The sequence below is a fragment of the Camelus bactrianus genome, chromosome 2 (genome assembly GCF_048773025.1).
Source record: "Camelus bactrianus isolate YW-2024 breed Bactrian camel chromosome 2, ASM4877302v1, whole genome shotgun sequence".
Classification (NCBI taxonomy): Eukaryota; Metazoa; Chordata; class Mammalia; order Artiodactyla; family Camelidae; genus Camelus; species Camelus bactrianus.
The window spans coordinates 48,888,840-48,916,177 of record NC_133540.1 but is presented as its reverse complement, the minus strand read 5'-3'; the positions used below and the strand labels follow the sequence as shown (position 1 = coordinate 48,916,177).

The window sequence follows — 27,338 nt, the reverse complement described above, 5'->3', positions numbered from 1 at the left end:
CAAAAGATAAAACTTCTACTTATGAAGTAAGTAAGTCCTGAGGATATAATGTACACCTTGGTGACTATAGTTAATAACACTGTATTGTGCATTTGAAAGTTAGAGTAGGTCTTAAAAGTTCTCATCACAAGAAAAAGAAATTTGTAACTGATTGTGGTGATGGATGTTATATTGCGGCAATCATTTCACATTATATACATACAGTGAATCATTACGTTGTATTCCTGAAACTAGTATAATATATGTCGGTTATATCTCAAAAAAAAAAAAAAAAAAAAAAAAAAAGACAAGCAGGGTGTAAAAGGTTCTAACTCCCAAATACTCCATTATTCTGCGAGTACTTAGGTCCAGGATCCTAAACTAGGCAAGATCCAAGGAAGGCGATCCAGGCATCCCCAAAGCTACAGTTTCAAAGGAGGCATTTTTATGTGTGTGTTGCTGGGGCACAAAGTGGGAGTTGGCAGTGAAGACAGTTGACAGGTGATGAAACACAGGGGATGTTAAAACTGGCTTAACACCCCTGTCTATAGCCTCCCCCAGCCACTGCTTCCCAAGCTCCCATAACACGGGCAGGGAGGCTCAAATCCTGCAGACAGACAGTCCGGAGCTGGCTGGACTTCACGGGCTCTCCTCTCCTGAGAACATCCCCTGCTGTGCTCCTCTCTCCTCTTCGCCCTGGGCCAGTCTCAAGCTCTCCCACTCCCGGGAGCTTTTTCCCAGAGTTTGGTGCCTCTTCCAGGGCTCTGCTAGCTCTCTGCTCATAGCTTGGTCATCAGCCCCACAAGGGCTCACAAATACACACCTCAATTTAGGATATTCCATTGTGCTCCAACATTTATGCTTTTTTAGTCCATAGTAGACAGTTTTCTTGGCTTCATTTGTCACAGCAGGAGCTTTGTGTCTGTGTGTGTGTATTTAAAACAAAACCAAAAAAAAAAAAAGTAAAAAGTAGTTTATATCTCTTTTCCCAGATGACCTCAGCAGTAGACCTTTTTGTAGACTCCCAAAGGCCAAGGGACATGCTAACTTGGTATGTTTGGGAAGAGAGCCGGGCCCAGGCTGGAGAGCCTTCATGGAACTTCTAACCTAGTGAAGGAGATAGACATTTACTACTAATAACTCTATATCCCAACAACTGTGATATGACGGACTAGTAGTACAAGCTGCTACCAGATCATGAAACAGGTGATCCTAGAGCAGTCAGGCCTGGGACGGTGGTGAGGTTGCCGCTGGGAGTCTCTCCCAGCGGAAGCATTCACTGTGAACCTTGAAAAGTAAGTAAGATTAGCCAATACTTCGCACATTTTGTTCCAGGAGAGCGAGGCTTTGTTTTTGCTCACTGCTCTGTCCCCCAGGGCCTGGTACCTTGTAGGTGGTCAATAAGATTTCTTGAATGAATCATTGAATAGGGGGCTCCCAACATCTGTGTGCCTTCTCACCCTTCTCCCTTCTGCCACGTGGTTCTTGTTCTCTCCATTCCTGTACCAGTTGATGTGTTCTTTTCAAACCTGAAAGTACTCCTTTTTATCTTGTTATGACTCAGTTCATGTTAGAAACATTTAAAATTCCCACAGCTGCGGATGGTTGTAGAAACAAGAATAAAAACCCCAAATCTTTCCCTCTGGGGAATGACCAGTTCATTTGCCAATTTTTAAAAAACAATTTTGGGTTTCTCCATGCAAGTAATTATGAAAGGTTGTGCATATGCTTCAGCTGTCTATTTTAGAGGCTTCAAAATAACTTTAAATCCCCAAAATTAAGCAGCCAAGAGGATTCTTCAGTGTCATTAGGCTTTGAATGTCATTAGGCTTAGAAATTCTTTTCTTTTGACTCAGTATTGCGTATGGCACTGTAGACTGAATCCGTCTGGGATTATGTTACCATAAAGCTTATTTTGCAGATAATCCAAGGGCAGTAGTTAGGTAATTCCTTAAATCTGCAGTTTTCCCTCCAAAAATCTCACTTCTGGCTTCCCCAAGTGAAAGTTTGTCGGTGAGGTGGCATTTAAAGGACTTTAAGTATGTGCTGCTTGCTTCCCTCAAATTCCCCTCCCCGGCGCTGTTTTATGCTCTGATCCTGGTTCTTGGCAGTTTGGGGCAGCCCTGGCCGTTTGTGCCTGTGACAGTCCGACTCCATCTGCTGCTCCGTGGCCAGGAGCCTGCTGCGCTCCCTTCAGTCCCATCTTTCAGGCCCGACCATTCAGCCACCTTCCAGCGGGGCTCAATGGGGCTGCGGAGAATGAGTCCTCCGCGTCCACATGCGCACATAATCTCCCAGGTAGCCTCCTCCCTGCAGCACCTCCAGTGCCGGCTATTCGCAAACAGCAGGACACCGCTCTACTGGGTTCCTAATCCCTCAGACACTCAGGGGAAGGAGGTCGCGGGGCTTCAAAAGTGAAAAGAAAAGCGAGGGGGCGGGTGAGCGGAGCGCACACAATGTCCCCCCGCCGCACAATCAGCGCCAGCTGCAGCCCAATTAAGCTCAACAGGTCACAGGTGTTCCAGACAGAAGATGCTTTTAACAAAACCACTTTCTTGAAAATACCTAAGACTTTTTAAAGCACGGCAGCCCATTTCTTTGGGTAGATTCTTTAAAGCTATTTAATACACTTGAAATACAAAGAAGCTGAAAAGCACGTTTAGGCCTCACTGGAAGGCGAGCTTTCTTAGTGCCAAACAGCAGGAGCAGCCCCGAGCTGTGGCCCCAGGGTCGGGGGAGAGCAGCCCTGCCTCTGACGGATTCAGTGTGCAGTTGCCCAAGAAAGGGCTGGGGGGCGCTCTCTTCCCCAGCTCCATCTCCCACGTGGCCCTCTTAGTCTGTGCGGTTCACGTACTCATGCAAGAAACTGCTGCGTGGCCATATCCTTGTCCCCAGAAGTTACAGTTCCTAGGATGCGGCTGCAGTTTCCCTATGAACTTTTTAAAAAGCAGCCCTGCCACGTGCTGATTACCCTAGATAAATGAATTCAGCTATCCAGAGCCACCTTTCTCATCATCTAGGGTCACCCTATAAATGAGCCTCCTCTTCTGGCACATTCAAAGTCGCTGACTTCTTTTTCTGCACAGATCTGAGTGCACCCTGTGCCTGCAGGGTGGGGTGATGGGAACCAGGCAGAACTTGGCTGTTTAAGCCACCTTCAGAACTTTGTTACCCTTCCATCTTTCTTGGAGGATACTGATAATCTCGGAGAAGAAGTGACGAACTTAGTGGTGGAGGTTACATTCGAACTTGAGCATCCCTGTTGGAAACAAGCAGCTCTTAGCTTCGCTTCTCCACCGGCCTACTTGCAGCAGCATCCCTGGCCGTCCATGCTTTCCTGTTGTCATTACTGGCATCTGTTTACAGTCAATAGAAGAGAAGTGCAGATATTCCCCAGGCCTTATCAGGAAATAGAAATAACTGTGCTTAAAGTTGCTGTTGGGTTCCTCACCTCTCAGTGCACCAGCGAAGAAGGTAGTGTGGCTGTGAAACTGAAAAGAACAAGGGAAGGGTTATCACACAGGAGGGCTGAATACCCACAATAGTGCCCAACATTTTCATCTTTTCCTTCGAGTTGACCAGTTTTTGGTAAACAGTCTTTGCCTTCACTATCATTCTTTATCACGTCATTTTTAAAAATTACTACTGATTGTTTAGAAAGCATGTTGGTTTTAATTTTCGCAGTGCGGCTGTTTCTTACTAAGCTCAGCCACCTGTTTAAACTCTTCTTGTCTCGTGGGCTGGGGGAGAGAACCGTAGGCTCTGTGTAAGAGGTTTCATTTTTTTCTTCCACAGTGAAGTAAGACATTGTTCTTATTCTCCATGGCATTCAGAATTCTGCACAATTGCCTCTTTTGCCCTTTTGCATTTAAAAGTGAGGTAATTAGATTTCCCAAGGTTCAATGGTCAAGAGCCTTCTCATCCTGGGAAGTTGCTTCCCCACACCCCACAAGGGGACTTGTCTCACGTAATCCAGCGATTGCTGCGTTGTTCTAAAGGCGCTGCTTTCTCAGAGGGCGAGTGTAGCATGAAAATTTATACTTGAATGTCTCTTTACTAATATTGCTGAGGTACTTTTTTCCTGCAGTTGAAAACAGTTTTCTTCAGTGACTTTGTTTTGAGGGTTTGTAAATATTTTCATTAAAAATCTTTTCCTTTCCTACCATTTAGGGGCTCATCTTAAATATGCCTAAATCTTTCATATAGGTTTCCTGCTTATTTTCTGTTATTTTTCAGATATCTTAGTGATCTTTTATTCTGCTGAATGAATGGAAGGAGAATTTGTGACATGTTGGCACCAAATAAATGGGTGTCACGGCCACTGCAACACGTGTCTTAGTCACTCTGACAGTGAGATTTTGGGCCCACTCTGCTAGTCTTTTGTTTACTCGTTTCCCCAAACATAATATTTTCACCTTTTCAGCAAGGCACATACATATTTTTAAAGTTTGGATATCAGTTTTTTAGTCAAAACTGAAAAAGAACACAGAACACACACTCAGCTTTACAGAGCCAGCCAAAACATTTTTACTCTTACAGCCTACTGGCAAAAGCAATCTAACTGGTAGTTGGCTAATAATTCACTTAAATGATCTAGTGTGCAGCCCTACAGGGGAAGAGGACAAGATGGTGAAGGGATTAGGGGAGAGCTTCCAAAATCCTTTTTGCCAAAGATGTTAAGGTGCTCAAGTGCCAAGAGTTTTGTTTCTAAACGAGTTACTTGAACATTCCAGACAGTCTAACTCAAATTTGTATGTTCATCTACACTCCTTCTCAGTGAGGTTCTTCTGTGGCCTCATGGGAAAAATTCAGCTGGGTTCCCGCATCATTGAAACAGTCCCAAACTCTGTGATTTTGAATGTGATGCCAGCAGAATGATGAGCTGTGTGGTCCCTGTATACACTGTACAGATATGTACACATATACATATACTTGTTCATTTTTCTTACAAACTTTGGAGAGAGTAATGAGAAAGGTCCTACTTTAAACTGAGGGCTTTTCTTCTCAGTTTCTGTAGTATTCATTCCCAAATATAGAGGTATATTGGCAGATTTATCTAAAAAGACCTCACCTTTCCAAGCGTAATACAGAAAAGAAAATCCGTCAGTAATTAATTGATTCTAGATTACTTTCATCAGGCAAGACAATAGATCACCATTTGCACAAATTTTTTTTTTTAAACAAAGCTTTCATTTCAGTTCTCCAAACCAATGTGTATCACTGCATTGGTAAATTTTCAGGAATCTTTCTCAATTAAAGTGCAGGTTTTTCCCCATGACAACACAGCAAAAAATTTCCTGTCCCTGTGTAACGAATTGTGATACCTAGGGAAGCATACCTTAGTATAACACAGGCATGCTTGTATTCTTGTTAGAATGTCTATATTACTTCTAAGGAAAAAACTAGATCCAAAGTAGTGCCCCAGACCAAAATATTGTTTAAGATGAACATATATCACAGTGTTAAGTAATTTTTCTTATTGAATTTATCATTCCAAAAACTTCATTCCAAAGACTTAAATATAACTGACAAGATCTAGGTCATATGAAATAGAAGTTAAAATATTACAGAATATTGGCCAATATCAGAAAGATAAATATAACAATGCACTTTTTGAAAACTTGTTTTTAGTTAAGGAACTGTTCAGTTCTGTTCAACAAATATGCATTGACTGTACGTCTCCAAAACACAAGTGTGTGCGGTGGCTGCTGCCTTTTGACCTGTAAACAAACAGGTCCTCCTCCAGTCTCTCTCGCTCAGCTCTTTCCCTTTTCCTTCTAAAAGGATGTGACGTAGGCAAGAGCCATATTGTGCCTAGATCGAGCTGTTTGATACTGGCCAGCACTCCCCAAGTACATGCTGAAGATCAGCAGTAACCCTAAAGATAGCCACTTACAGGTGTCCTGTCCAAAACAGGACAGGGGGGAGAGTTCTGTGGGGAACAACAAGTTAAAGAAAGTTGAGCAGATCATCATTGCTAGACTTTACAAAAATCCTTACCATTCTGTAGTGCAGTGTGGGAAACACAGTATATACACTGTTACCTAAAACGTATTTGATCATGAAATATTTCTTCCTCTGAGAAGACACTAATATTTCAAGGGATAGGCTGACCTAGGCCTTGAAAGCAAGCAGGAAAGCTGCACTTTTCTTGGGAAGCGTGGCATCTCAGAACTCATACCAAAGCACGTGACCCCAGAGCAGATAGAAACCAGCCTCCTAAGAATACTTGCATGTTCAGGCCTACCTTTTTACTGGGTTGGGAAAGTAGAGCAAATAATCTGATTAATGCTTTTCCTTTTGGAATTTCTACTAAGAAGCCATTTCGGGAGGGAAAAATAAAAACAAAGGAACTTTCAGGAGTTATTGCTCTGTCAGCTGCTAGTGCATCAGCTGCTTGTGAATTGGGTTTAGAGCTCTAGAGATGACTGTCATTGACTGGCCTTCACTGTCACGGTGGACCACGTGACTTCTGAAAACCATCATTGTTGTTTTTAGTGACATTTGGATGATAGAATTACTTTTTCCCCCTCTATTTTGGATACTGAAGCTGTATCAGTATAATTCCCGGTCTCTTTCTCCCCACCGTGCTCACTTTATCTCTTCTGCTCAGAATGCCTTTCCTAAATCCATATCTAAATTCTCTTCTTCCCACTCCAGCCTATGACCCAGTCATTTCTTCCTTCTTTTCATACCAGAGTACTTTCCTGAGCCTTGTTAACAGTACCTCTAAATGCCACGTCTTGGACATCTCTGGATTCTCCACCTGGCTTCGCCTGGTTGTTGCACAGAGTAGCTACTCGGTGGACGTTGACTGCTGAAAGAGTGACTGGTTAATTATGAGGAGTGTTCTATTTCTTCTTAGTTACTGGTTGTGTATTGCTAAGCAAATATAATAGGAAAAGTGGCAGAAAAGATTGCCTAATTGACTGGTTCTTCAAGGCATCCCTTGTAAATAAAAAGAACCAGGATAAGGTTTATTGAAGCCAGTGTTGAATTCAGGCAGCCCTCAGCCACCTAGAATTGTGAACAGCTGTGTTCCCTCCACACAGCAGAAGACACCTTCATACGCGGTGCTTTAGGACCAGTGTTCAGCTGCTCTGTCTTTCTTGTCATTGTCTCCCAGGGGTTCTAGAGGTCATCTGTTTAATCCAAACATTTCTTAGTGCTTTAGTCGAAAGTCTGTCCAAGTTTTCTGTATCTCATAGTTCTGTAGGAATTGTTAATTCAAAGTCAAGCCAGTACTAAATATAGTAGGCAAATTACCCTGAAATGTTAACATAGACCGGAGACCCCAAAATATTCAGCTTTCAAATGGCAGTTACTGCTCTGACCACCACCAGTACCCCCTCTGTCACTGCCGTGGAAGCTACCACGCAAGGGCGAAAAGCAGCTTATAGCTTAGAGAAAAATCTATAGATGCAGATATGAAGGAAGGAAAGTTGATGTACAAAGAAGAACTGCTCAGGGGAGTTGACCCCAAGGACAGCCTTCGAGGCCCCAAGTGACCTCACTTCCCACTACCTACATTCCCCTGCCTGTCATGTTAGGCTACCTGAGTTCAGTAGTTAGAGGAGTATAATCATGTTGTCTTCTCCCAACTTGATTACTGTGTGTGGAGAGAAGCCTACTAGACTGTTGGTTCACTGTCTCAGATGTGCCAGCAGTATTAGCCACCTACCATCTGACCACATGAACCAAATTCCAGGATTTTTGAGAGGTTCCCGGCGGCCTTGCACCTCCTCTTTCTCAACCCATCCTCCCAACCCCACCGCCCACCATCACCTCCATTCACCGTCAGACGTTACACATACCCTAGTCTGGGATCACTGTGTTGTATACAACCTGGGGGGCACAAGCCACATGGCAACTAACTAGTAAAGTCACTGATAATTGTCTGGTACACGTGGTAGGTACTGAGTAAATGCGTGTGGCTATTATATGCTGGGTCCAGTGCTCTCTGAGGTGAGTCTCAGTTATGAAGTGTGCCAGACATGGCACCGGCCCTACTCCACTTCGCCTGAGGAGGGAGCCACACAACGGAAACATTCCCTGCACTATGCAGGAAATTCAGTCCTCTCTGCCTCTGCCAGTGATTCCTCCTCCGCCTTTTCAGCCTCGCAACCATTGCTTCAAAATCTTGCACAGATGAAAGAAGTGCTCTCAGATGGAGGGGGCTGAGCTCTCCCTACCTGGTCCCTTCACCTCCGTATGGAGGTCCCCAAGGTCTCTTTGGCACACACAGTGGAACCGTGGGATAGCCAGTTTACTGTGCTGGGCATTTCATGTGCTTTTATTGTGCTTATTAATTATCACATCTTATTTTCAAAATAACTCTTTTTGCACCAGAATATGTGATGAAGTCGTTTCACTAATCCCTAAAAGTTTTGTTTTTGCCTTCCACAAGTTGGTAGCCATTCTTTTGGGGAAAGCATTAATATGCATAACCACTATAGTCGACTTCAGCACCCATTAATGAAGCCCAGAACTAACAGTTACATTGTCGTAATTTGACAAAGCCATCTAAATCTATGCACGTTTTTTTGAAAGCTTCCTAAACATGCTGCTAAATCCCCTAAAAAGCTACTAAACTGCTTTGGCAGCCATTAGCCCAGCATAAGCAGAGGCACTCTTTTCAGTAAGTGAACAAACAGAGAAAATATGCTGAATGGCTGGACAAATGTGTTTCAGCTGGCCCTTTCATTTACCGATATAAGGGTGCAGTCAATATCAATCACTGTTTTCCCTGTTGCCCTGAAAATCACAATATCTCTTTTCATCCCACAAGCTCTTTTCAGCACAGTAATGTGTCTTTAGAATGACACTGGCATCAGCCCGCTTCCGCTGTCTGAAGTCCAGAGAGCTTAAAACACATTTCAGGATTCAAGACTTGAACCTTCCTCCCTTCCGTTTGCCTACCGCCCACTCTCTCCTCCCTCCCTCTGCATCCACTCCCCCTCCCCAGATTCTTTTCAGTTCTCCCAGCTTTCCTCGCTGAGTAAACAGAATTCACTTCTCTGTTCTAATGCAGCTCTCCAAAGTAAACGGAGACAACTCTATCTGATATTCCCAAGATTTAAGAACTCATTAAGGAGCTGCACATAAAGAAACGCTTTTACATGTTGGTAATACATCAAAGGTTGAAAGGAATGTGGAAATTCTATGCTGTGACAAGGTGTGCCGATGTGCAGGACCTCACTCTCTAGCAGTCTCCTCCCCCCTCAACGTGCACACTCATCCTTTGTCGTCCTGTGTCTGTGTTCGAGGTCTGTGCCTGCATGTCCGCTCCACCATCATAGTCGTAGGCGCCTGAAGAGCAAACGCCATCACTTACGTATCTTTCTGCCGTTCCTGGATCCGCGTACTTAATACGTTGTTGTAAAATGAAGGTGATTACTTTTTATTCTTTTCAAAACTTAAGAGAATAACTCCTGAAGATAAATTTTAGGAATGTGCTTATTGTCATCAAAGTTACCACGGATGAATATATGAAGTGTTAACATTTCTAAAAAACAGTTTGGAATATTTTCTCTCTCCTTTTTTGTTGTTTCTTCTTTCGTTTTTGCTTTTATTTGTTTGTGTTGTTTCAGATTATAGCTGTGTGTAAAGAGGCAGCCCTTCAGGCTCTGGAAGAAGACATTCAAGCCAACTGCATTATGAAACGACATTTCACTCAAGCCTTGAGCACTGTGACACCCAGACTTCCTGAATCATTGAGACATTTCTATGAAGATTATCAAGAAAAGAGTGGGCTACATACACTCTGAGAAAATATGCATATTCATTATGCTAAAAATACTTTCTAGAGAAAATTTGTTTCTTTTTTAAAGAGTGTCACAAAAGCCCTTAATAAGCAAAATGTTTCAAATGTGTTGACTATATTGAGGGGCTTCAGTTCTTACAGACATTTTAAATCATATGGATACAATGAAAATATCCACGAAAATCTCTGGAGAGAGTTTAAATCAGTTTATCTGGAAATGTGTGCTGAGTTTTAGAAAGCAAACTTGTAGCTTTTTCATTTTTGACTGGCTCATTCATCCCATGAAATGCTTTCCTTACTCCAGAATCTGATTCAGTGCATTTCCAGATACCAAGTCTGTGGGCATCAGTTTTATACAAGAACATAGAAAATGCACGTAGATGAAAGCACAGTGAAAAATATTTACAAATAATGGCTACATGCACATAAACCGGGCTTATGTGACCTTGTTTCCAAATACATATTAGTTCTCATTATAATTCAGACTTACATTTTTGCTTTAGACTTCTTCACCTGTACTTATGACAATTTAAAAAGAAGAATTAAGAGTTATTTCATATACTATAACGTCCTTTGAAAGTTAAAAAAAAAAAAAAATGGAGATATAAGCCTAGTCCTGGCCTAGAGAAGTAGACTTAGTTGTTTTTTGGTTTTTGTTTTTCATAAAATGCTATAAAGAAACCATATGAAGTATTCATGTTTTAACTTACACACATTTCCAGGTTACCAATAAACTTTTTCAGTTCAAAGATAACCCAAACTGTATGCTTAATCATATTGTCTTATGTTGCATTCTGAATATGCTCCTAATTATTTATCTTTGAGAGTTATAGACATTTTAATACTTCATAAGTATTCTTGAGAAAGCTGTTGGAAATTTATTGCTTGACTTCCAGTTCAGGAGCTGGCGATGGAAAGAACGTGCACTTAAACCCAGTCACTGTAGATCTTTGAAAATTCCCAGAAAGACAAGTCAGGCAAGAAATACCTGATTATCAAAATAACAGGGCTGTACAGTTTTGTGGTGGCAGACACTCTGAAGTCATGTCTCAACTGTTTCACCCTTTGACTATCAGAAGTAGCTTTGTCAGAGTTTTTTCCCAGACTACGTTGGTTTATTGGTACATAAAACCACCCAAGGGATGAAGAATATTACTACTAGTTAGAAATGTGCTGTCAAATCTAATAGACACTAGTCACATGTAGCTATTTAAGTGTTTGTGTGTGTGTGTGTGTGTGTGGTTTTTTTGGTGGAGGAGGTAATTGGGTTTGTTTGTTTGTTTGTTTGTTTGTTTAATGAGGCACTGGGGATTGAACCCAGGACCTCATGCATGCTAAGCGTGTGCTCTACCAGAGTATACCCTTCCTCCAAAGTTTAGATTTTAATTAAAATTAAGTAGGATTAGAAATTTAGTTCATCTGACATGTTAGCCACATTTCGAGTGTTCAAAGGCCATGTTGAAATAAACAGAACCTCAAAGTTACTTTTCTGCTCCCCATTTTCCTGTTATTAGAGGACCATAACTTCTTCCCTCTAAATGCTGGGGCACAAGAAAGTAAGAGAAAAACTTATCCCCCAAGGTCTAAACAGGAAAATTAAAGAAATCCCATTGCCAGTAAACTAAAAACCAGAACAGTAAGCTGGGACCAACACTGAGGCTCTCAGGCTGGGGCTGGGTGCTGGGTAGGAGGGCGGTCTGTCAGGAAGGGGTTTAGATGGTGATGACCACTGGGACCCTTCAGCCCATCTGACACGTGAAGTTGTGACTGAGCCTCACATGTAATGTTCAGATCTCTAACAACCAACACATTCAGTGTGAGGGCAGACTAGAAATCCTCCCACAGGCCAGGGAGGCCACAAGGAGCTTCTCTTGACTTGGTCTGTGCTTTGGATTAAAAAAGAGGATTCTGACTTTGGGCTTACCCAACCATGGCTTCAGGATTTGAATTCACACGAATTCTGACAAGGAAGCTCAAAACCTAGAAAGTAACATGAAAACATGAATCCAAGTTAGAAATATCCTTTAGGCAACTAGCAGTTGCATTAGTTGAAGGAATATATCCTCACCCTGGCCACAGAGGATTCCAGCAGTTAAAACTCTGCTTACAGAGTTTATAATCCCAAAGGATGTGGAGCTGTGGAGCCTCCCTCTCTGCTGGTGGCACATAAATTGGTGTAGCCACTTTGGAAAGCAACTAGCATATCTAGTAATGTTGAAGACCCCGATAATCCCAACAGTTCTCCTAAGTGTCTGTCTCAAGGCAGGTTATGTTCTATAAGGTAATGAATGAGAAAATCATAGCACCATTATTTATAAGTAGTAAGAAACTGGAAACAATCTAAATATCCATCAGTAAGAGAATGGATTTCTATGGAATACTAACATGGTGCAGTACTTAGGGCAGTAAAAACGAGACTGGTGTGTAAAACGGGAATCTCAAAAACAAACAAAAGGAACGTTTCAGAAGGATACCTATGATACTTATTTAAAGTTTAAAGCATGCAAAATATGTTGTTTACGGGGACATGTGTAGTAAGAGGCTACATGAATGGAAACAAAAAGCACCAAGTACTGGGGAGAGATTTCCTCGAGGGAGAAAGGTTGAAATGTTTCATGTCTTAAGCTAAGTGATGGGAACACAGAAATTGATTATAATACAGTCTGCGCTTTTTGTATGCCTATGTAGTTCATTGTTTTTTAAAAATGAGACTTAAACTGGCATGTTATGGTGCCAAGACAAAATGCATCTATAGCCGCATTCTGCGTCCCAGCCAACTGTCATTCAGCCAATTCCATAGACTGCCATCCAGTACAGTCCACAGTGGCCACAGCCCCATATGTCTGGAAGATCAGAGTACCAGATATGATGGAATAAAATGCAAGCAGGCATACGTGCTCAGGCTTTTAGGACCCAGGAAACAAGTTGAAAGAATTTTTTTTTTTTAATAACTTCTTTTTTTCCCCTTCCAGTTTTATTAAGATATAATTGGCATCCATCACTGTATAAATGTAAGGGCTTTAGCATAATGATTTGACTTACGTACATCATAAAATGATTATCAGAATAAGTTTAGTGAACATCCATCATCTCAAATTGATTCAAAGTTAAATAGAAAAACTATTTTTTCCTCGTGAAGTTGGAAGAAACTTGTCGATGAAAGTGTTTAGGTGATTGATACATGTCTTGCCACAGGTGGGAGAAACTAAATCTGAGTGTCAGATGCCTGTTTCTCCAGCACTGTGATCATACAAAGAGTTGGAAGTTAAGAATTTTCAAAGACTTGAGAGCACTACAGTCTATTCCAAACCAATTGTTTTTCACATCTTTAGATAACGATTGCCTTTAAAAAGGCAGTGATACATAGTCCTTTATTTGAAGTGTGTGCTCCTTCTACAGTAGTGAAGTTCTGAGTCCCAGAAAAGAGCAGGTCAGGTGTCACTGATAACACCTCCATCTCTGTGGCAGTTTGCTTTCTAATTCCAGAGTCTCATATTTATTGATTTAAAAATAGTGTATGATCCTATTATTTGGGATTTGAATACATGGTATAATTCATGGAAAATTTAAGTTCAGCAGGGGAAGAAAAGTCCAGCTTCCTATCTTAAACCAATTTGCTTTTTTTGGCATTTATTTAGTTAAAAGTTTGTCGTTGGTTCAGATTCTTTTCAGGGTTTGGGGATATTCACATTGACTTTTTTTTCTTTCTTTTTTTTTTTTTTTTTTTTTTGCAGTGTTCTAAGGGACTTTAGTTTGAATAGTGAAATTAATGTCTCCTTCTAACAGCAAAACTTAGAAGGATGGCTTCTAACTTTTACTTCTTCATGACCAAGAAAAGTTATTTATAAGCTTTATACTGACTTCCCTAACTTAGCTTGAAAAAATGTTCACTTCTGTGTTATATCTAATGTGTAAAACAGGTTTTAAAAATAACGTATAAGCTTTCCATTTTGGAAAAATAGTTACTGAATTTATAGAAAAACCAAGCCTGAGTATATGTTATTTATCTTAATCAGGAGAAGGCTGTAGAGAATTTGCTATAAACATAGAGTAAAATAATTTCCCTGGACTGTTGTTAGTTACTTAAATTCCTGAATGTGAGGTTGTAAAGAGTCTTGGTTCGTTTGTCGTGTTTCCCTGCATCCTCCCTTTAAAGATGAGCACACACCAAAGCACCCTTTGAAAATACATACAGATTGAATTAACAGTAGTTTCCAAATATGGTCCACATGAAAATTCTAATTCTCCAAATTGATTTGCTTTCCTTCGTTCTGTTTTCATTATACCAGTTGTGTGCATGGATAGACTTTTTACCTAATTATGTCAAATATACCCCAGTGGCCTATATCTTTGGGGGCTCACTTTAAGGAGTAGAATTCACTCTAGCAAATTTAAACAGAAGGAGATAGTTTACAAGGTTTTTAATGGTTTACAAAATCATTGGGGAATTTGTAGACTCTTCAAGACAGTGATAAACACTACTGGAAAGATATCTAAAGTGTCACACACCACAAAACCCAAGGGAATGAAAAGAAAGAAAAATAGAGTTCATCTATGCTGAAATTAGAGAACAGATAAACCCCATGTTAAGTATTTTAAAGGCTGTCTGTCAGGTACAACACATTTTGAACCCACTTGAATCCAGGAAGTTCAACATAAATTAAGGGTCTTGAGATAAGAGTGTTCTGGATTTTCGGGGTAGGCCCAGTGTAATCACAAGGGCCCTTATGAGGGAAAGATGGAAGCAGGAGATTCAGAATCAGAGGAGAAGTTAGAGAGAGAGAGATTGGAAGATGCTATTGTGCTGGCTTTGAAGATGGAGGAAGGGGCCACAAGCCAAGGAACGCAGGCAGCCTCTGGAAACTGGAAAAGACAAGCAAAGAGATCCCCCTAATGCCTCCAGGACACAACCCTGCCAACACCCTGATTTCAGTCCCATGTCATAGACTCACTTTAGATTTCTCTATGCTGTTTTAAGCCACTCTTTGTGATTCTCTAAAGTTCCTGTGCACAGATGGTTTTACAGGTAAAAATTCATTTAGATCTTCAACCTGATCATCGTTATGCTATTTAAACTATTTCAGAGCACAAAGAAAAAAATCCCAATTCTTATTATGACTAACATACTGCCAACCCCCTTTAAAAGAAGAACCTTTAAAAAATTATTACTCAAAATCAAATACTTTAGCATTATTAATAGATCAAAGTAGAAAACAGTACACTCAGTTTTATGGAATTCAACATCCATTTCTCATTTAGAAAAATAAAATAAAGGTAGCATTAGCATGCTAAAAATAGCAATCCTAAACTAATGCCCAGTAACATAATTAAATTCAGAGCAACTGTTCACCTTTACCCTTTGAGTACTAGCCAATAAAGTCACACATGGAAATAGAGTAAAAAAAAAAAAAAAAAAAAAAAACCCAAGATAATTAACTGAGAAATTATTAGGTAACTAATATGTCCTCAGACTTCACTGGCTTACAACAAAATTAAGTATTTATTTTGTTGTTTTCTTTCGTATTCAATTTGTCCATAAGCCTTGGGACTCCCCCATTAATACACTTGAATGTTTGTTAAGTACAACAGCAGTAACTGACACCAGCTCTTCTCTGTCCCACCCCCACCCCACCCCCCACTCCCTGTGAGCCACTCCTCACCCCGGGGCCCCTGGGCTACAGTCTGACAAGCTCCTCCCAGTCACCTTCTCCCCCAGCTCAGACAGGGACCTTACCTCAGCTCCCCCAGGGTAAAGGCTAAGGGCAGGCTGTGATTTTTATAAAACTGATACTAGAGAACAATTACAGCGATGAAAACATTTTACTTTCCTATCGGACATCAGGGCTCCTAGAGTCTGTACCCTGGTTTAGCTTGCTCTCTACTACCCAGTTGGAAGAAACAGCCCATCACATGCTAACTGTGGTGTCCTCACTGCGTGCCAGCCAGGACCCAGAGTAATTCCTGCCATTCTGCCCGCCATGAGAGCCCATGTCATCTATGATGCAGTTGTCCAACTCAGCTGCCCCCAAATGTTTCATTCTAGAAAGAGATCTTTCTTTTTATGTTTGAATAACTAAAATTTACATTAAGATTTCTTTTAACCAACACTCTTTCCCCCAAAGATAATTTTTCTTCTACCTTGAGAAGAACAGTAGAAACATCAGGAAATTTTAAAACTGCTTTTAGATTATCAAGGTTCCAGAAATGCTGTATTCCAGTCTTAAAGGAGCATGTCACCTTTACCAGCCCTAGAGTTCAGTAAGATGAATCCTTGACTAGTGTCTCCATGAAGGGGACAGGAAGAGGAATGGAATATAGGGAGCTGAAAAGGATACCTATAAGCTGAAAAAAGACATTTTCAAGAAGCAACGACAAAAGGTCAGTAAGGAGGAGCAAATACCATAAACATTGAATTTAGCTCTTAGTGGTCAAGAATGACCTTTAAGGAAGCAGTATCAATGGAGTAATAAAGGTTAATGGTGGTTTACACTATATAACATACTTTATGTGGGGTTTTTTTTTCCCAAAAAAAAAGTGTAATACAGTCAGTGTGTCAGTTAAGTTCTTTTCTCCTAACTCCAAACCCAACCTTCTAAACTGCGGTGCTGAAGCTGGTATCCGCAAACCGCGGTACTTCATTGCAGCCGATGACCTAATAGGCTGTGCCAGTAGGAGGCGCTAGAGGAGACTGCAAAGCCGGGGCAGAGGACGGAACATGTTCCCTTCTGTTTGTTTCCTGTGGGCTCCCTGTGTCCTCCCGGCTTGTTTCCTGAGCATCACCAAGCATACTTGTGTTTTTAACCCCAACAGTGGTAGGTAGTTCCTTCCCACAGCAGTTGAGTCCTACGTCCGCAAATGCAGCCTCATTGCCTTGTTCCTTCCCTCGGGGACGCCAGCACCAGGGGACTGTCTGTGGGTGTAGTCTCAGGGTTTCAGACCAGGAAGGACGAGTGTAGCACTGGACTGAGCTGAATGTATGCTCTGTGTTCACTTGGCATAGATTCTGGATTACATGTGTTCGTTTGTTTAGCTGCAACTGGCTGTAATAGGCTACTTCTTTCTTCATTTTTACTTGTTTGTTCATTTATTATCTGTATCGCCCCCACTGCTTCATGTGTATAGGAGTTTTTCTCTGTCTTGTTCACTGCTGTATTCTCTCCCATTTCCATTGTAAGGGAAGGAGAGTTTTTTGGCTTCTGTGCCAATTTTTTAAAAACCTTTTTAATTTGCATATTTCCACAAAAACAAAATGAAACAAAAACATGGCCTTCTGTGTTTTGCACCCTCCGTGTAACTTCTCAGTAGGAATTCTTCAGGAAACTTGATGAGAGTGATTGAATGAAAGCAGAAGTGCCCCTCGGCTGAGTTGCAGGACAGTAGTTAGCCATTTCCACTGCCCCTAGCAATCTCTCTGAGGTTCTGTCAAGAGAGAAATCTGGTCCTTCGTCTCCTGTAACAAGTCACCACTTTATTTCTCCATATTCTGGTGTAAAATATCTAGTGAAAACTAGGAGTTGGTGGAATCATTCAGGCAGAAACAGCAATACAAACACATGTTTTTAAACATTTTGTTCACAAAGGCCCACAGTTTTGGAAAATGTTGAGATTTTTGGTAAATTTTCTCACAAAAAGTTGATGTGCCTGAAAAAACATTACAGTGGAGTTTTAGCAGAGAGCCAGGCTGTACCAACCCAAAGAACAGTGAGGAATTTTCCGGTGGCTTCTGGGCTAATTTGCACTTTTCACCTCTTAGGGCAGGTTAGAGTTCATGGTTAGAGGGCCCACAAGCCCCGGAATCACAGGAATCACAGCTCAGAATCACAGGAATTTGTCCAGAGCTCTGGGCGGAAGTTGTCTGTCACTGCCGCCCCGGGTCGGGCTTCTCCGGTCTCAGTGAAGGGAAGGTCCACACGCCTGCCCTGGGGAGTCAAGGAGGTGGGGACCGCCAAGCTCTCTGCACAACACAGTCCGCGGCTTGCTTTCGTGTGTCCCTGGGTTGCCGGTTCTTCCCTTCACCCTGGTCTCACCTGGCCAGTCCCGGTGGCTCAAGGTGCATTGCACTAGGAAGCACACTGGGGGAGAAGGCAAAAGAATTTGGGCAAAATCACAAAATGTGGATACTAAGGGACCAAGTGCAATGGAATCGTCACCTGTCTTGTAGGGGTGTTGGGAGAACTGACTCATGCTTGTAAAGGCCTTTGAGTTCCTTGGAGGGACGGTGCCACCGGAGCACTAAGCATCATTGTGAAGGGATTATGTGCACAAATACAATACCAGGAGCCAGGATATCACTAAAAATAAAGCAGCACTTTCTGTGAGGAAGGTAAGGAAGGAAATGCCTCACTGAAAAAAGCTTAACTGTCTTTTAATACAAATGCTTAGGCTACCGGGTAATGGAACAGCAAATCTGAGATTCTATTCTAGGTAAAGGATTATGTTTTCTCCGCATTGTCAAGGTGCTGTGGAACAAAACAACATGACTGCTTGACCTGAAAGAAGGTTAGAGTCTTTGAAAAAGAGATTAAGAGGATGTTTGGCTATTGCACGGTGTGCTCCATCCATCCATGAGGGAAAAGGCAACAGAAAAGTAAGTGTTTGTTTGCTTTGGGGGGAAAGGTGTTTAAAAAATTGGAAGAAAGGAGACTTTCAAATTCAAATAACTTTTGTGGTGGTTCCCAGTAAATCTAGTGATGAAAATTAAAGCTCGTTAGAAACCGAAATACATTTTTCATTTGCTTTTCTCTCAAACAAGTGCTTTAAACCCTGTGTTTGAAATAACAGAAGTAGTATAGTCTTGCTTGTGTGTTTACAGAAAATTATCACATTAACTGCGTAGAAAAACAAACACAAAACAAACAAAACCTCTCTACTTTGTCCGCGTGATAATTAAAACATGCTGTATCTATAGACTGGGTCATATAGTGTTTTCGAAGCCCTTGTTAGGCATTGGATTAATACAGCTCACAGCAGAAATGGGGCTGGAAACTGTCTCCCCCCAACCCTTCTTTCCGACCCTTTCTGTCTCCTCCACCTGCTTATTTTATAACAAGGCCTTGGAGTCTGAAGCAGATTAGCAAACAAATCCTTTAATGTCATTCGAATAATTTCCCCAACGTAAATGGATTCATCTGCCAACCCAGAAGCAAATTCTACATTTCAAATACCTCGGCTGCATAATAAGCCATTTCTGCCCACCTCCTAGTTTATGGTACAAAGGTCATTTTATTTTAATGTGCTTCCTTCCCCATTCTTCCCTCCCATTCCATCTCTGGCCCTCTCTATTTCCACCTTTGAAAATGTCCTATGCGTGGCTTTTAGAGAAGCATCAAAGAGCACGAATAATAACCTGTGGTTCCCAGAAAAGCCAGAAAAGTGAAAGAACGTGGAACACAAGGGAATGGCCTTCCACCAGCCCCAGAAGACCCTCCTCCAGAAACTCCTGGTGCGGCTCCATCTGGCTGTGTCTGTGCAGCGCTGGGCGTGAGGCCTGAACATCATGGCCGAACACAGGCCCTGAACGGCCACCAATCCTGGTTTCCCCCAGATTTTACCATAATCAGGAGGAAAATCTGGGCTGGCTCCCTAAACCCTACTTAGACATTTTAAGAACCAGAAATGGGGTGAGTTTTGTAGGAATAGAGAAGGCAGGCAGTTTGGTCTTTGATCCCAGAATTGTTATATTCAAGTGCCATTGAATTCAGTGACTTGCTCAAGGTCACGAGGTCAGAGGTAAGGGCAGGGGGTGGTGTGCAGTCACCTGCTCTTCCGCCCGCCTGGGCCATCCTGCTCCTCCCAAACCACGCTGCTTCCCCGACCAAAGGGTCGCTATGCAGCTCTCACTCAGGAACCTGAGGGAAGGAGGCTATCTGGGGGTTATTTATTCAAAACCATCGGGTCAATTCTGAGTCATATTAACACTTCCCTTTACTCACCCTTTGAAACCTGAGCCACATGAGTCACCGAACTGTACCATGCTCTGGGCTGGTGACCGGAGGGAAAGGCTTCATTTGAAGAAGCAGGTCCTCATGGCTGTCGGGGATACATTCCTGAGAGTCACAGCGAACAAGGACGTGACGAATGGTGAGGCCGGAAGATCCCTGCAGCTGTGAGCCCCCAGGTCCTCCTGGCACGTGAGCCACAGCGAGTCCTCTTTCCTGAAATGCAGGGTCTCCGTCAGGCCTTGAGGCTAAAGTGGGAGGAACAATGGGGTAAAAGGAAGAAGGAGGACGTAAGCGTGTTTCTAAAGAACAGTCATGACATCAGGACCTTTGACTGCAAAACAGCACAGGACGCCTCACAGATGAAGTACAGTGACATGTGGCACAATGGCTGGGCCTTAGCAACGTGACAGCAAGTGAGAAAGTCTCTCTCCAAAACTGATATACCACACGACATCCTTTACGTAGGTTAAAGCAGCTAAAAAAATGTTATAAACCAAGAGCAGTTTAGGAATACAATAAACCTACACAGAGAGAAAAGCAAGGAGACGAGGTCAGGATTCAGGATGACACTGAGGACAGGGGTGAGGCTGCGGGAATGTATGATTACATGTGAGTGATTTTCTGGTCCTACTGTGGTTTGGGGAGATGGGTTCCTGGATGCTAATTATATTTACATAAATTATTTACTTACCTGGGATTTAGCAGGTACATTTTTATACTTAATTAAGGTACGTAAATAATTCATGTACTTAAATTATATACCTAAGTAAGTAAATAACTAAATGTAAGTGGAACATTCACAGCCCAGTGACAACCATGTACTGTGAGCAGAGGATCCTGAACTTGTAGACGGCCGTCCTCTCCCCACGTCTCCTCACGTCATCTTCCCTTCACGCTGTCACTGTGTCCCACGTTCCCCTTTTCATAAGACACTAGTCATACTGGGTTTAAGAACTACTCTAATGCCTTCATTTGAACCTGATTCCTTCTCTCAAGACCTTGTCTCCAAGTGAGGTCACATTCTGAGGTACTAAAGGGTTAGGATTTCAACATACCTTTCTAGGGGAGGACACAGTTCAACCCACAACAACAATGTACAATAGCTGACTGTTAAGATCCATGGCATTGGGAAGGGAAGAAAACAGTTGTTTTAACTGTGTGCTTACAATGCAGTTTTCAAAATTTTTTCTTCATTTTAGCACTGCTGGCTTAAACATTGTGAATGGAAGAAAGCATAGAAGGATTGTTGAAACATTCCAAAAGAGCTACCCAGGGAGACAGTGAGACAGAGAAAGACAGACAGAGACAGGGAGGAATCTCATTCCCTGAGTCTTTTTGTTTATTTATTTTTAAATTGACGTATAGCTAATTTACAATATTATATTAGTTTTAGGTGTAGAACATAGTTATTCAAAATTTTTATAGATTATACTCCATTTAAATTTATTATAAAATATTGGCTGTGTGCCCTGTGCTGTACAATATATCTTTGTAGCTTATTTATTTTATCTGTAGGAGTTTGTTTTCTTAATCCCCTACCCCTATCTCTTCCTTCCCCTCTTCCCTCTCCCTACCAGTAACCACTAGTTTGTTCTCTATACCTGTGAGTCTATTTCTGTTTTGTTATATATGTTCATTTGTTTTACTTTTTAGATTCTACATATAAGTAATAACATGGAGTCTTTCTCTGTCTGATTTATTCCACTAAACATAATATTCTTTAGGTCTACCCACGTTGCTGAGAAATGGTATTATTTCATTCTTTTTATGGCTGAGTAATATTCCATTGTGTATATATACCACATTTTCTCTATCCATTCTTCTGTTGCCGTGCCTTGGGTTGTTTCCATGTCTTGGCTGTTGTAAATAATGCTGCTATGAACACTGGAGTGCGTGTATCTTTTTGAATTAGTGTTCTCATTTTCTCTGAGTCTTTTTAGTTGGTTACAAATATTGATCACAAAACTTTAAGCCAACTTTGATTCATTCTCCTCCTTAAAGCAACTGCTCAATCCTAGGTATCCTCTTTGTCATGCAACATCTATCAACATTTAAAATGCATCAGCTGCTCTTTTTCTGGAATCATTGTAACATGAGTTTTTAAAAGATGTACAAGACTGTTTATGGTAACATTGTTTGCACTACAAAAAAAAATACTAGAAACATCTTAAGGGTGTATAAGTAAAGGAATGGTTGAATAAATTACAGTATATCCATGCTGTGCAAACATTTAAAAAGAACAAGAGGAAGTTTTATAATAATAGCCGGGCAATGGTGAGCATTCACTATATGCAAGCCCCATGTTAAGTGCACTTATACAGACTGTCTGATTTATTTGTGGAAACTCAGTCACTGGCCCACGTACAGCTGAAGAAAGTGGGACCTAAGAGACTTGAGAGGTGAAGGCGTTTGCCCAAGATGACACAGCTTGGACAGCTAGGATGCAAGCAAAGAGAGTGTATACACCAGAAAAAATAGTGATTCAAATAGCAATTATCACTCTAAAGCGGTGGGCTTAGCTCTTCCACAAGAAGTCTCGTCTTTGTCCTGCCCCTCACCGTTTCATGTTTCTGCCACCACAGCGTCCTCCCGTAGTTTTCACCCTCACCCCTCGGGCCCCCTTCCCTTCTCTGCTGAGCTAAAGCCTCCAGCATTCAGCCAAAGACCTCTGCTCTGCAAAACGGTCCCTCCTTGGCGCAGCCAGCCTTTGGTGTCCTCTCTTTTCCACGCCCTCCTGTGGCATCTGGATTGTTCATTTTGGCACCGTGTTCTTGCAGCGTTATTTTACCGTTTAATGTGTGCTTTATTCCTTCTTGGATAGTAGCTCCTGAAGGCAAGCAGCACCTCTTTTTCTTTTTTAAATTTTGTACCATTTAGCACTGTGTTGTATATCTACCTGGTGTCCAAGAAATATGTATTTAATAATGCCAATGAATTAAGGTTGCTATGCTTAAAATAGCAGCCTTATGGATACTCTCCATAGACAAAATCATAGACAGCTTACTTAAAGTAAAATATAAAGCATAAATGTTGCCCTGGGGTAAATCGTGACCTATCATTACACCAGTCCCTCTGTGGCTGGAGGCCCCACACCGGCTGCCGGATTCCCTGTGCCACCATCTGCCTGGCTGGACTTCTACAGGAGCTTCTACCGAGACATCTCCTTGGATTCTGGACTAGGTTTGAACCTTTAGTTAATGACATTTATTTCCCATGAGCCCTTTCCTTATATGGATTTACCTCCCGGCTTTATATCTAATTTGAGATTCACGGCAGAGGACTATTAGAATCTCAAGTAATGTGTTTCTGTCCTTACTCCATACCTGGGATTTGAGCGGCAGCTTCCTCTGTGAGTGCGCCCAGGAAAGCGTCCTAACTGTCCACTGCCTGACCTTGCTAGCCCCCAATCCTCTCTGAAAAATTGCAGTGGGAAACCAGACCAGTGCTTCAGTTGTTCTGCAGAGGAAATGGAACCACCATGTTTTTGAGGATTGAAAAAGAGATTGCTAGAAAGACTTGAAAGAAGGTGGGTGAAAGAAATCTGCCCAGTGCCGAATGAGGCTGTGATCAGACGGCAGGGCTTGGTAAGAGAGTTTATTTTGCTGTGTGAGGAGGTCTTGACCTTCACTCGAAGATGAGTAGCTATTCCCCAAGTTAAAGTGTCAACTGACTTGTTTACTCAGTGTCACATCTAGTCATTCAACAACAATGCCACTGTATCTAGGCTCATGATGATACTAGGTCTTTTCTTGATGAAGGATTATCTGGAGAAGAGAGCCAGACTTAGGTCAGAGGACATGGTGGTGGGACAGCAATGCTGAGAAGGGAGCTGAAGCCAGGCCCTGGCTTCAAACCAGCAGCACCAGGATGGTGGTGCCCTCTGCCTGGGCAACCCTCATCTTGGTGACCTTGACTGTTGGCCTCCTAGGCTTGCCCGCATCATCCTCAAAAGGTGATAGCATATGAAGAGAACACGCTCTAGTGTTCTGGGAGAAAGGACTAAAATCTCCAAGTGGCACCAAATGCCCTCCTGGCCTCCTACTCCACAAACATTCAGGATCAAGGTCATTCTGCTGAGAAAGAGGCAGGCAGAGCTGTGGTAAAGAGCTTAGACTTCACATTCAGACAGTTCTGGATTTGAATCCCAGCTCTAGTGTCCACTCCCTGTGTGGTCTGTGGCCACACAACCTCTCCAATACAAATGTCTTATTCTGTCCCGCTAAGAATATTCTGTTTCTACCCCCAGAATATTTCTGACACCGAATGTGTGGGCTTTCCATACCAAGCAATTTTCTTTGGATACCAATGGTGTCCTACACTTCAATTAAATTATAACACTAACTACCCGGAATTAGCTCAAATCCTAGAGGTTAAAAGCTCGTCCAATCAGACTGAGCTCCCCATCCCACCCCCTAGTCCAGATGCCTATTGCAAGTCTGGGTCACTTGTATTTCTGACTGATCAGCTACAAATCAGAGGTTTCCACAACCCCCTCCTCAGGTTCAGTAATTTGCTAGGACAGCCCACAGAGCTCAGAAAGGCACTTTACTTACTATTACCTCTTTATCATAAAGAATAGAACCCAGAAGCAGGAAGACCGGCACAGGGTTGGCAAGTGGAGCTTCCATGCTCTCTCTAGACACAGCACCCTCCCAGCACCTTGATGTGTTCACTGACCCTGAGGTTCTCCAAACCTGGCAGGTTTCGTGGAGGTTCCATTATGCACACGGATAGATGGAACCACTGACCATGGGTGATGACCTCTGCCTCCAGCTCTCTCCACTCCCCAGAGGTGGGGGGTGGGGCTGAAGGGTCTAACCCTTTAATCACATGGTTGAGTCCTCTGGCAACCGGTGCCCATCCCCAAGCTATCTAGGGGCCCACATGGAGTCAGCTCTTTAGCATAAACTCAGGTACGATGGGAAGGGGCTTATTGCAAAGAATACAAGACGCTCTGCTCACCCTTAGCCCTCAGGGAAGTACAAGAGTTTTAGGAGTTCTGTGCAAGGAAGACCAAAAGTATATTTCTTATTGTATCACAGTGTCACACTCTGAAACACTAAACTCATAACATAACTAAACTCATAACATCTACCTTCTAAGGCTGTGAAGGATAAAGTGAAATAACCTGTGTCAAGTGTGAGCCAGGCCTCGTCTTTGATGAGAGCTCAGTGGCCTTCCCTTCCCACCCGCCTCCCAGCCCTGCTTCTAAGCACAGAGCACGGCCTCCCTGCGTGTACATCCTTCTGCCCTTTAAGCACATCCTGTGGAAATTTGAACAGTTCAGAGAAGTTTTTCTGAACAGCCATCACCTGTCCTTTTTCACAGAGATATTTATGAGTGTTTGATCTGACACTGGGTGTTTTTTTGTTTTGTTTTGTGTTTTCTATTTTGTTTTTTTTTCTTTTCCCAGAATTTCCTCTTCTTGTGAATCATATTCCTGGCCAATAGGGGCATACCTATCATTTTTCTGAACTCTCAAGAGCCTGTTTTGCAAAGTCCAGGACTCACGTCAGCTCAGCCTTATGGTCCCTTTCCTCTGTTTGACCAGGAATGATGCAGTCATTTTTTCCTAAAGGTTCCTGGAAGTCACACAATAGCCATCAAGTTCTTTTTCGTCAGAATTGAGTCAAGAATAGAAGTTCCCTTGTTGTTTCCTCTGTCTTCTTGGTGATGAGAGGATCATGAAGTCTGGCAAGGACTTATTGCATGGCTTCCTTTATTCCCAGCACTATTTTTTTTAAATTGAGGTACAGTTGATATACAATAGCTCATGGTTTGCTTTTAGCAGAGTAAGACTTCTCGTAAAATCTGAACCTCTGAAGTTGGTCTCCATCATCACCTGTGTGCCTGTTTATAATATGGTATTAATAAAGCATTTTTCCACTTCACTTTCAGAATAATTGTTGTGCATTTTCAATGTGTGTACCAGGCACTTGCTAAGTGCTTTAAGTACATCATAATTTTTAAGCTTAAAAACAACCCCACAACTATATGTATACATACATATATATATGATGGAATATTATTCAGTTTTTAAAAAGAAAGAAATCCTGCATGTGTGATAACATGGGGGGACTTTGAGGACATCATGCCAAGTGAAATAAGTCAGACAGAGAAAGACAAACACTGCATGGTATCACTTATACGTGGAATCTTTTTTTTTTAAGTCAAATATAGAAACAGAGTAGAAAAGTGGTGGCTCGGGGCTGGGAAGTGGGGGAAATAAGAAGAGGTTGATAAAAGGGTACAAACTTTAATTTTGTGACTCTATTTGGTAACACTGTATCGTATAATTGAAATTTGCTAAGAGTAGAACTTAAATGTTCTCAACAAACAAACAAAAACATGTGAGGTGATGGATATAATTTGATGGGGGAATCTTTTCACAATGTACACAGACATATATCAAATCATCACATTACATACTTTAAATACCTTGCAATTTTATTTGTCAGTTATACCTCAAAGCTGTGGGGGGGGGGAGCCAAAACCACCCCCATAAGCTAGGTGCTATTATTAGTTCCCATTTTACAGATATGGAAACTGAAGCACAGAGAGATTATGTATTAACCTGCCTAAAGCCACATGGCTTGCAAGAACAGCGGGGATTCTGACGGGTCTTCCAGTCACTGCCCTGTCGATTCTCCTGCTTGGGGTCTAACTCCAGCTCTCTAACTCACCAGCTTCCCACCTCGGGAAAGTTGCTTAATGTCTGTGTCTCCTTCCTCATTTGCACAAACGGGAATAACAATATCAACATCATAGAGATTGTTATGAAGGTGGAGTGAGTTACCACGTGGGGCAGCAGGTAGCGAGGTGCGCGTCCGTCTGCACCGCCGTCGGGAGTCAGCGCGTCTCCCCCACCCCCGCCGCCGCCGCGTCTCCTCTGCGCTCAAGTTGCTTCCTTTCTTCTCACGTTCGTATTTCTAAAGTCGGACTCCGTCATATAATCAACAGACACACCTTAGCTTTCTCCCTATTACTTGATGGTGTATCTTTGTATAGATGGCATCTATGAGTCAAGGAAGCATATCATTTCCATGTGTGTTTGATTTGTCTGGCTAGTTAGTTAAGGGCAGGAGGCAGATTTTGAATGTCTCTGAATTCTCTCAACGCCCAGTACCGAGTCTCACTCACTCAAGACTCAGTGAAGAGTTGTAGGGCACGCTAGCATTTGTCAAAAGCGAATTCAGCAGCTCTGTATCATGCTGAGTAAAAGATGCTTTCGCCCTCCGCCCCCAACGCAGGACACGGAGTTGGGGTAAGGCAGGCGGGGTGTATGTTCCTCCAGGGTCTCTTTTCCTTCCAGCTGAGCGGGCCCCGCATCGCTTCCTGGAGGGAGTCGAGGAAACAGCTGCCTGCAACAGCCCTGGTCTCGGCAGAGCCCTCCCCACCCCGGCTTTCTCAGGAGATGCCATCATTAGAGGGAGGGAGGTGAGCAGGTAGAGGGCCGGGGGAAGTGAACTGGTCCGGGCCTCTCCAGCCCTGAGGGGTCCGCAGTAAGAGGAGAGAGACCTGGAACCGCTTCTCCGAGGTCCTGGGTGCGGTCCCGGCGCTGTCACACCGGCTGGGTTAGGACGTGCTGATGCAAACGTCCTCGCGGGACTTGAGGACACAGTGAATGCGTTCAGGAAGCCGGGCCCCGGCTAAGG

At 42.5% G+C, this 27,338-nt stretch overlaps 1 protein-coding gene across 8 annotated transcripts in view; it reads left to right on the top strand.

The window, feature by feature from the left end:
- Positions 1–27,338, top strand: part of AFG2A (AFG2 AAA ATPase homolog A) — a 342,561-nt gene that overhangs the window by 281,083 nt on the left and 34,140 nt on the right. For 3 of the 8 annotated variants that reach the window (XR_012498999.1, XR_012498988.1, XR_012498987.1), the window contains one exon: positions 18,199–18,329. Coding sequence is in view for 4 of the 8 variants with exons in the window: in XM_074341245.1 (XP_074197346.1) it covers positions 9,570–9,746 (177 nt within the window). In the remaining 4 variants the exon portion in view is untranslated. Of the gene's footprint in view, positions 1–9,010; positions 9,369–9,569; positions 10,497–18,198; positions 19,628–27,338 lie in introns of those variants that run through there. The other 5 variants (XM_074341245.1, XM_074341244.1, XM_010952572.3 and 2 more) reach the window with 3 other exon arrangements.